The sequence below is a fragment of the Dreissena polymorpha genome, chromosome 11, assembly GCF_020536995.1.
Source record: "Dreissena polymorpha isolate Duluth1 chromosome 11, UMN_Dpol_1.0, whole genome shotgun sequence".
Taxonomy (NCBI): domain Eukaryota; kingdom Metazoa; phylum Mollusca; class Bivalvia; order Myida; family Dreissenidae; genus Dreissena; species Dreissena polymorpha.
Window position 1 is genome coordinate 41,682,047 of NC_068365.1, and position 11,396 is coordinate 41,693,442.

The 11,396-nt window shown below is 36.2% G+C and overlaps 1 protein-coding gene across 5 annotated transcripts in view; it reads left to right on the top strand.

The window, feature by feature from the left end:
- LOC127850563 (mitochondrial glutamate carrier 1-like) overlaps window positions 1-11,396 on the top strand; it is a 31,612-nt gene that overhangs the window by 5,461 nt on the left and 14,755 nt on the right. Inside the window, exons 2-4 of one of the 5 annotated variants that reach the window (XM_052383687.1) lie at window positions 2,745-2,825; window positions 10,507-10,625; window positions 10,730-10,745. In XM_052383687.1, the coding sequence (XP_052239647.1) occupies window positions 2,809-2,825; window positions 10,507-10,625; window positions 10,730-10,745 (152 nt within the window). In that variant the 5' untranslated portion in view covers window positions 2,745-2,808. Of the gene's footprint in view, window positions 1-2,744; window positions 2,826-10,506; window positions 10,642-10,661; window positions 10,694-10,729; window positions 10,850-11,396 lie in introns of those variants that run through there. The other 4 variants (XM_052383686.1, XM_052383690.1, XM_052383691.1 and 1 more) reach the window with 4 other exon arrangements.

Genomic DNA, 11,396 nt, shown 5'->3' on the forward strand with positions numbered 1-11,396 from the left:
AATATTGATGCCCCCCTTCGAAGAAGAGGGGGTATATTGTTTTGCACATGTTGGTCAGTCCATCGGTCGGTCGGTCCACCAAATGGTTTCCGGATGATAACTCAAGAACGCTTACGCCTAGGATCATAAAACTTCATAGGTACATTGATAATGACTGGCAGATGACCCCTATTGATTTTCAGGTCACTAGGTCAAAGGTCAAGGACACGGTGACTCAAAACAGTAAAATGGTTTCCGGATGATAACTCATAAATGCTTACGCCTAGGATCATGAAACTTCATAGGTATATTGATCATGACTGGCAGATGACCCCTATTGATTTTCAGGTCACTAGGTCAAAGGTCAAGGTCACGGTGACTCGAAACAGTACAATGGTTTCCGGATGATAACTTAGAATGCTTACGCTTAGGATCATGAAACTTCATAGGTGTATTGAACATGACTGGCAGATGACCCCTATTGATTTTCAGGTCACTAAGTCAAAGGTCAAGGTCACAGTGACTTGAAACAGTAAAATGGTTTCCTGATGATAACTCAAGAACACTTAGGCCTAGTTTTTCAAAGTGTCAATGTTTAGTGTATCTTCCATCAAGCTCTATTTAACTAAATGTAATATCAAAATCACTTTTATACTCAATTTTAAAGCTTTTTTGAGCACATAAAAAACAACGTTTATTTACCAATTTAAGTTGGAAAATGGTGATTTTTCCCAGTCCAAAGGGACCCAGCCCATTCCCAAAATAATAAAAAAAACACAGTATAATTTACAGATGTTTTTAAGTATCGGTATCATTAATGCACTATAATCTATATATATTAGGTAAATTAGGAATCGGCTATGGATTTTAGCATCAAATTAATGAGGGTCAGGTTAAATGTATTGTATAATATGACAATATTTGCAAATGAAGAAGGGACATAAAAGGTAGACATTTTATTAAAAGGTTGGGCATATAAAATGAAAGCGAGGCCATTTATTTTTTTATAGAGGTAGACATTTTACAAATAGGTTAGGCATACAAAAGGAAAGGGAAGCTATATATTTTAAAAGAGGTAGACATTTTATTAATATGTTGGGCTTACAAAATAAAAGGGAGGCCATATATTTTAAAAGAGGTAGATATTTTATAAATAGGTTGGGCATACAAAATAAAAGGGAGGCCATATATTTTAAACAATTAGCAGTCATACACAGGTATAATGTTTTTGGCAGATATTTCTCATAATATCAGTTTGAAACTTACTATCCTTCATTCCTATTAAAATACCCAGCCTGTATCATCTTTTGGATTTTATCTGTGTTTAGTAAATAATATCTCATAAGTTTTGTTCTTTGTTAAAATTATCATGAATTTTACATATTTTGTCGAAGGAAAAAATATTTTGGTATGTTTACATTTTGCAAAAGTTGCTTTAAAGGCCAAGAATTTTGTATACACTCTTTTTGAAACAGAATGTTGGTTTGTATTAATGGTTCAGTGAATTTGTTAAATCAGTAATAAATATGTTCAAAGTTATGTCAAATTGCGTAGCTTCGTTTTAAAATGATGACTAAACAGATTGGTAGTAAAAAAGGAAAAAATCTAGGATATTTTCCTGTAATTGGTCAGATACAAGGGAAACATCCAATCTTTAAATCATCATGCCTAATTTTAATGGAAAGACATAAAAATAAGTTAAATGTCTCACTTGTGAAAATAAGTTAAATGCCTCACTTGTGTGCACTTGTTTTATTTCTAAACTTTAGATCTATAGTTGATGAATGTACAGGAAAATAGACTAAGTGAAACAATGGGAAAAGTCATACTGTACAGAAAGTACTATCAATGACTAGTTGTTAGCGTACATGTGTGACCCAGTTACAGGACACAGATACTGGTTTAAAGTTCCCTTTTCACATTTTGCTAAATTAACAAAATTTTAAAAAACGGTTTCAGATTAGCAAATTTTCGTTAAAGTTTTGATATTTGTGATGAAACAGTAATACTGAACATTTACAATGCACTAAAATATCAATTATACTCAAGTATGCGTCTTTTGACGATTTAGAAACCTGAAAATGATAAAGCGGTGCAACGCGAAATGATTTAATAATTTGGAGAGTTGTGTTGTTGTTGTTATATTTTGTGATACTTCTAGGATTGCTTATAATTTCATTATTGTCTTGTATTTATCAATATAAAGTATTGAATGACAAACTTCAATATCTGCCAAAATCTGTGAAAATGTCCCTTTAAGAGGCTGAAGATAAGGATAGGCATTAGATTTTGACTTTCTTGTTGTTAGTCTACTTGTAACAGAGGTAGGTCATTACCTTCAGTGCTTGTAAATGATGTATTTCATTTGAGATTTCTGTATTGACCCACGCTCTGAGAAAAGCAGGCTTATTGCATGTGAGTTAAGTTTTGTCCCACATAAGCCTGTGCAGTCTGCATAGGCTAATCAGGGACGACTCTTTCCCTTGTAATATAATTTTTGCTAATTAAAAGCCCAGTAAAACATAAGAGCCATGATGTGGGAAAATGGGGTTTAATACATGTGCATACAAGGTCATCCCATTTTAGACTGTGCAGTCTGCTTTGTATTTTTTGTGTCATGGAAGCCTCTTCTAAGTGAAAATCCAGTTTCGACAGTCCCTGATAACCCTGTGTTGACTGCACAGGCTACTCTGGGATAACACTTGACACGCATGCATTAAGCCAAGTTTTCTCTGACTGAACAAGTGTTATAACTTGGGTTCCAGAACTGTATCTTTAGGCGTACCTCTCTGTGTGTTCTTGGGAAGAACTGATATCCACACTACAGCAATGGACGCGTCTTTCATGTGAGTAATGGGGTCAACCTAACCCTTTCTTGCTTAGAAGCATGTTTTTACCCATTTGCGGTCTCTTATTAAATCTTATTAAATTTAAAGACCTTTCTTAATAGATTTAAGTTTGAAAGAATTAATTTCCAACTCTTAGATACTGATCAGCAGCAAACAGCATTTAATTGGAACAGACTGCCAGTAACTCGCTAGCTGTTCTGGTTTTATGCTTATTGCTAATAGCTATTTTTAATTTGTTTCTGAGTGGGAAATGATTAAATCAAATCAGTGAACACATAAAGACTGCGGCTTGCCATAAATTCAGTTTACAGTAATGTCAAGATATTAGCACATTTTCAAGACAACTGCCTTTTCATGAATAATGTTTCAAAATAAGTTAATTTATTGGTAACAATATGGTAATATCGTATTTAACAGTTTTATACTCAAACAGTGCTCCAGCTAGAATTTGAAAAGGGCAGGGGGGCTTTTTTGTCAAAAGGGCACTTTCGACGCGCAGTATATTGTCAAAAGGGCACTTTCGACGCGCAGTATTTTGTGAAAAGGGCACGTTCGAGCGCGCGGGTGTTTCTGGAATGCTTCCTATTGCATTTTAATTTACATGTTATAAATAATTGTATTATTCCCATTATTATTAAACCATTCAAATATAATGTCTACAATGAGGATTAAAATAATGACAATGAAATAAGAGATTTATGAATTATCATATTTAAAAAAAAAAAAAAAAAAAAATTTTTTTTTTTTTTTGAGAGGGGTGGGGGGGGGCAGGGCGGGGGTTCGGGGGGGCAGGGCGGAGGTTCGGGAGGGCAGGGCGCGGCGCCCTTCGATTTAGGCCTAGCTGGAGCACTGCTCAAATATATTATTTAAAAATGCATATAATTATTGTTAAGTTTTAGCCCTGGTCTTGCCATGCTGTTCTTTCATTCAAATTTCCCAACATACTTGTAGCTTACAGACTTAGTGACTTTTATTGGCTATTTTACAGCTTAATAAAGACATTTACTATTTAAAAGGGCTTGCTATAGTCATCATCTTTTTCCCCTTCAGTGATCCATTCCCGCCTAGAGGATCAGGAAATGATCCCATCAGTTTTGCAATCAAAGTAGATCCTTTTAACTGGAAAATGATGTATGCATAAACCCTTTCCCACCTAGATACGCATTTTTAGCTCATGTATTTTTATGTCCCCCACTATAGTAGTGGGAGACATATTGTTTTTGCCCTGTCTGTTGGTTGGTTGGTTTGCGCCAACTTTAACATTTGCAATAACTTTTGCAATATTGAAGATAGGAACTTGATATTTGGCATGCATATGCATCTCATGGAGCTGCTCATTTTGAGTGGTGAAAGGTCAAGGTCAAGGTCATCCTTCAAGGTCAAAGGTCAAATACAGGGTTGTCATTATTAACCGATTGCCGATCGAATTCATCGGTTAAAATCGCCAGAAAACCGTGGTATAGTAGAGCGACGTCCGGTCATTCAGTCAGTCCATTTACTCCGCCTAAGAGCTACTGTTTTCAATGAATTTCTCAGGAGTGGCCAATATTGATTTTTCCAGCTGCCAATCAAATTCTTCTTGGTAAGCACGTCAACCAATCAGCGCTCAGGCACCCGAATACATGCCGACCCCATGTGAAACTGTATCAAATAGCTGTACATTTCACAGATTATTAATGACCGTATCTCAACGAATGTAGCACTGTAGAGACTTTAGAGAAAAGGTTTCCACATATTTAAATTTGCTCTTCGATTTTCTACCAAACTAAAAGATATAAGCGACCTCTGCGCTACGAAGTTGTTATTCAGCATCTAAATTTAAAAGTCCACGCTTTCCCCGAGGAAGAATGACGTGATGTTATACATGAAGTCTAATTTTGGCATGATTTTCATTAGTACATGAAAATACGAGAAATGTGTCTCTGTTGCTAGAATTTTCTTTATTTTCCGTGAATAATGAAATCTGTAAATGATTTCGGATAACACATTTAATTATACGCATTTGAAAATACTTCAATTAAATAATGCATTTTGTTATACAAATGGTCATAAAACATAATGTAATAAGTAGGTTAATAACGTGTTTTGAGATTGCCAAACTATGCATACATATAGGTCTACGTGCACGAATGACCTGACAAGTTATATCACGATCCGGAATGAGAAGTACTCGGTAAAATTTAAAGAAAGACGCGTTTTTATTCTCCGAAATTAACTGTTACTTTCGCAAGCTTTTCTGAAAGGAGGTACATGTAACAGTTTAGATTGAGTTGTGATTTGTCGTAATTACTAAATATAAACAGTTCTCAATGCTCTCAAATCGCGTCACGTGATTCACGCATGTTCAATAGAAATTTCCCAGTCCCACAATTAAATTTGTATATGCAAGTGCGTTAAATGGCGGACGACATTCATCGTCAATATTGGCCGTAATTTGGTTTTGAAAAAAAAAGAAATCGTAATAATACCCGGATTATCGGGTAATGGATAGAATTGGCACATGCAAAGATCTATCAATATAATATGTTTTTACATTGTACAGTATATTTAAAATGTGAAAATCTTAAAATTTTCTATTCTTTTTAGACCTCATTTTAACTTTTTATGCTCTAAGAATAGCAGTATTTTGTCCCTAAAATGTCTAGAATTCGTTTTCGGTCGGGAGGGGGGGGGGGGCTTTGCCCCCCTGATCCCCCTACAAGAGCATTGACCCTCGGCAGAATCAATTACTTTTCCAAAATAATCCTTTGTTTACAATCATAATGACAACCCTGAAATATATGGGTCAAAATCGCTCATTTAATGTACACTTTTGCAGTATTTCAATATTCAAGATAGCAACTTGATATTTGGGATGCATGTGTATCTCATGGAGCTGCACAATTTGAGTGGTGAACGGTCAAGGTCATCCTTCAAGGTCAGATGTCAAATAGATTTGGCCAAAATCGCTCATTTTATGAGTACTTTTGCAATATTGAAGATAGCAACTTGATATTTGGCATGCATGTGTATCTCATGGAGCTGCACATTTTGAGTGGTGAAAGGTCAAGATCAAGGTCATCCTTCAAGGTCACAGGTCAAATATATGTGGCCCAAATCGCTAATTTTATGAATACTTTTGCAATATTGAAGATAGCAACTTGATATTTGGCATGCATGTGTATCTAATGGAGCTGCACATTTTAAGTGGTGAAAGGTCAAGGTCAAAGTCATCATTCAAGGTCAAATATATGGGTCAAAATTGCTTATGTAATGTCACTTTTGCAATATTGAAGCTAGCAATTTTATATTTGAAATGCATGTGTTTCTCATGGAGCTGCACATTTTGAGTGTCGAAGGGTCAAGGTCATCCTACAAGGTCAAACATCATATAGGGGGACATTGTGTTTCACAAACACATCTTGTTTGAAGAAAAAATATGAGCTATTGTCATCACCTTGGCGTCGGCATCGGCGTCTGGTTAAGTTTTGCGTTTAGGTACACTTTTCTCATCAATGTATCAATGCTATTGCATTCAAACTTGGTACACTTACTTACTAACATCAGGGGACTGGGCAGGCAAAGTAAGATAATTCTGGCTTGAATTTTGACAGAATTATGTGCCCTTTTTATACTTAGAAAATTGAAAATTTTGGTTAAGTTTTGTGTTTAGGTCCATTTTATTCCTTAAGTATCAAAGCTATTGCTTTCATACTTGCAACACTTACTAACTATCATAAGGGGACTGTGCAGGCAAAGTTATGTAACTCTGACTGGCATTTTGACAGGATTATGTGTCCTTTTTATACTTAGAAAATTGAAAATTTGGTTAAGTTTTGTGTTTAGGTCCACTTTTTTCCTGAAGTATCAAAGCCATTGCTTTCAGACTTGCAACACTTACTAACTATCATAAGGGGACTGTGTAGGCAAAGTTATGTAACTCTGACTGGCATTTTGACGGAATTATGTGCCCTTTTTATATTTAAAAAATTGATAATTTGGTTAAGTTTTGTGTTTAGGTCCACTTTTTTCCTAAAGTATCAAAGCCATTGTTCTCATACTTGCAACACTTACTAACTATCGTAAGGGGACTGTGCATGCAAAGTTATGTAACTCTGACTTGCATTTTGACAGAGTTATGTGCCCTTTTTAACCAGGTTTTCCGAAGGAAAAAACTGGTTATTAGATTGGCGAATGCGGGCGGGCTGGCTGGCTGGCTGGCTGGCTGGCTGGCTGGCGGGCGGGCGGAACAAGCTTGTCCGGGCCATAACTATGTCGTTCATTGTCAGATTTTAAAATCATTTGGCACATTTGTTCACCATCATTGGACGGTGTGTCGCGCGAAATAATTACGTCGATATCTCCAAGGTCAAGGTCACACTTTTAGTTCAAAGGTAAAAAATGGCCATAAAATACCTTGTCCGAGCCATAACTATGTCGTTCATTGTGAGATTTTAAAATCATTTGGCACATTTGTTCACCATCATGGGACGGTGCGTCACATGAAAGAATCATGTCAATATCTCCAATGTCAAGGTTGCCATGACTAAAAATAGAATAATTTTCAAACAAACTTACAAAGGGGGTTAATTTTGTTTGTTCATTTTAAAAGTTCAGTTTTAGTTGTCTCCCTTGATCAGATTTTTTTTCACAATGAAAACCTGGTTTTGTGTCAATTTTGTCCCTTGTTATACTTAGAAAATTGAAAATTTGGTTAAGTTTGTGTTTATAAGTTCCACTTTTTTTCCTTAAGTATCAAAGCCATTGCTTTCATACTTGCAACACTGACTAACTATCGTAAGGGGACTGTGCAGGCAAAGTTATGTAACTCTTACTGGCATTTTGACGGAATTATGGGCCCTTTATACTTGAAAATTTGGTTAAGTTTTGTGTTTTGGTCCACTTTACCCCTAAAGTATCATAGATATTGCTTTCATACTTGGAACACTCGTAAACTATCATAAGGGGACAGTAAAGGACAAGTTTCATAACTCTGGTTGTCATTTTAACAGAATTATGGCCCTTTTTTGACTTAGTAACTTTGAATATATGGTTACATTTTGTGTTAAGATTCAATTTTACTTCTTAAGTATCAAGGCTTTTGCTTTTAAACTTTAAACACTTTCAAGCTATCATGAGGGTACTGTACCTGGCAAGTTGAATTTTACCTTGACCTTTGAATGACCTTGACTCTCAAGGTCAAATAATTAAATTTTGCTAAAATTGCCATAACTTCTTTATTTATGATTAAATTTGATTGATACTTTGACAAAACAACTCTTACCTGACATACCACAATTGACTCCCTCCAAACCATTTCCCCCCGAATCCCAGTAGGGTGGCATATAGCAGTTGAACTGTCCGTCAGTTAGTCAGTCAGTCTGTCTGTCAGTCCGAAAAAAACAACAACATTGGCCATAACTTTTTCACTTTTTAAGATAGCAACTTCATATTTGGCATGCATGTGTATCTCATGGAGCTGCACATTTTGAGTGGTGTAAGGTCAAGGTCAAGGTCATCCTTCAAGGTCAAATGTCAAATTTATGGTGTCTGTCCGTCTGAAAACTTTAACATTGGCCATAACTTTTTCAATATCGAAGATAGCAACTTGATCTTCGGCATGCATGTGTTTCTCATGGAGCTGAACATTTTGAATGGTGAAAGGTGAAGGTGAAGGTCATCCTTCAAGGTCAAATGTCAAATATATGGCGTCTGTCCGTCCGAAAACTTTAACATTGGCCATAACTTTTTAAATATTGAAGATAGCAACTTGATATTTGGCATGCATGTGTTTCTCATGAAGCTGCACATTTTGAGTGGTGGAAGTTCAAGGTCAAGGTCATTTTTCAAGGTCATATTTCAAGGTCATCCTTCAAGGTAAATAAAAAAGAAATTCAAAGCGGCGTTCTCATGAAGCTGCACATTTTGAGTGGTGGAAGTTCAAGGTCATCCTTCAAGGTCAAAGGTCAAAAAACAAATAAAAAATTACAAAGCAGCATTATCATGAAACTGCACATTTTGAGTGGTGAAAGGTCAAGGTCATTCTTCAAGGTCAAGGTCATCCTTCAAGGTCAAAGGTAAAAAAAATCAAAGCGGCGTTATCATCAAGCTGCACATTTTGAGTGGTGTAGGTTCAAGGTCAAGGTCATCCTTCAAGGTCAAAAGTCAAACAAAATATTAAAAAAATCAAAGCGGCGTTATCATGAAGTTGCATATTTTGAGTGGTGGAAGTTCAAGGTCAAGGTCATCCTTCAAGGTCAAAAAAATAAATTAAAAAATTTCAAAGCGGCATTCTCATGAAGCTGCACATTTTGAGTGGTGGAAGTTAAAGGTCAAGGATATTCTTCACGGTCAATGTCATCCTTCAAGGTCAAAGGTAAAAAAAAAAATCATTTCAAAGCGGCGTTATCATGAAGCTGCACATTTTGAGTGGTGGAAGTTCAAGGTCATCCTTCAAGGTCAAGATCATCCTTCAAGGTCAAAGGTCAAAAAAATAATATTTCAAAGCGGCCTTCTCATAAAGCTGCACATTTTGAGTGGTGGAAGTTCAAGGTCAAGGTCATCCTTCAAGGTCAAAGATAAAAAAAAAAAAAAAAAAAATTTCAAAGTGGGCAATAGGGGGCATTGTGTTTCTAACAAACACATCTCTTGTTTTTTTCAAACATGGTTAAAAAACACAAATATTTATTTTTAACCAGGTTTTCCGAAGGAAAAAACTGGTTATTAGATTGGCGAATGCGGGCGGGCTGGCTGGCTGGCGGGCGGGCGGAACAAGCTTGTCCGGGCCATAACTATGTCGTTGATTGTCAGATTTTAAAATCATTTGGCACATTTGTTCACCATCATTGGACGGTGTGTCGCGCGAAATAATTACGTCGATATCTCCAAGGTAAAGGTCACACTTTGAGTTCCAAGGTCAAAAATGGCCATAAATGAGCTTGTCCTGGCCATAACTATGTCATTCATTGTGAGATTTTAAAATCATTTGGCACATTTGTTCACCATCATGGGACGGTGTGTCGCACGAAAGAATCACGTCAATATCTCCAATGTCAAGGTCGCCACGACTAAAAATAGATTTAAAAAAAAAAAAAAAATTACAAAGGGGGTTAATTTTGTTTGTTCATTTCAAAAGTTCAGTTTCAGTTTTCTCCCTTTATCAGATTTTTTTTTCACAATAAAAACCTGGTTTTGTGACAATTTTGTCCCTTGTTATTATTTTATTTTTGAAATACCGTCCAACCATCCCACCCAAGAATCCCCCCCTCCAAACATTTTTTTTTTGTTTTTGCATTTTTTTTGCATTTTTGGAAGATAATGTAATAAATGACCACATGCCCACACTATACACCCCTCTCCACTCCATCCCTCCATCTTTTGTGATTGAAATTGAGATAGGTCCCTACACCTTTAAAAAGAAAAATAGATGAGCGGTCTGCACCCGCAAGACGGTGCTCTTGTTACATATTTGTAGTCCCTTAGAAAGTTATATTTAATTAAAAACCTTTCTTTCTAGATTCAAAATAAAAAGGCATCATTTATAACCCTTAGATACTGATGAGCAGCAAACAGCATAAAACCTGAACAGACTGCAAGTTACTCGGAGGTTGTTCTGGTTTTATGCTGGTTGCAAAAGCCATTTTCACTTTGCTTTTTATGGGGTAAATGGTTAAAAGTTGTGTTTATCTTTAATTTTCAGTCCGATTCCAAAGATCATCAATGGTGGCATTGCCGGTATTGTGGGGGTGACATGTGTGTTCCCTATTGACCTGGTGAAGACACGACTGCAGAATCAGCAAGTGCTGCCCAATGGCAAGCCTATGTACTCCAGTCTGTGAGTAAAACTAACAAGTGCTGCCCAATGGCAAGCCTATGTACTCCAGTCTGTGAGTAGAACTAACAAGTGCTGCCCAATGGCAAGCCTATGTACTCCAGTCTGTGAGTAGAACTAACAAGTGCTGCCCAATGGCATGCCTATGTACTCCAGTCTGTGAGTAGAACTACTAAGTGCTGCCCAATGGCAAGCCTATGTACTCCAGTCTGTGAGTAGAACTAACAAGTGCTACCCAATGGCAAACCTATGTACGCTAGTCTCTGATGAGAAGTAGAAGTTTTCAATGTTATTGATTCATATAAGATTTGGCACGAGTTGTCATATCATACCATATTTTATTAAACAAGTTCATCAATTTTGTTAGTAAGCGAGCCTATGGCGAGCTTACTTACGAATTTCCTGGACGAGTTTATTAAATATGGTATGATATGACAACGAGTGTCAGATCTTTTTTATCACATGCTTTTAAATGAGCAAATTCAATAAATATTTATGCAAACATAATGATAAATCCCGAATGTTGTTTACATTTCGTGATGTCATTTGACGTTGCAACGTCATTTCAGCAAAATAACAAAATGCGATTGGTCAATAAACGAAAACTAAGCCAATGAAAACACTTATAAATGTTGTATTACACATGTGTAATATACAAAAATATGTAATGGTTATATTACATGGGAAACAGGGTATGGCATGTGATAAATGTTTGTACTGCAATGTGTTGTGGTCTGTATTTCTGTATTTGGGTATAA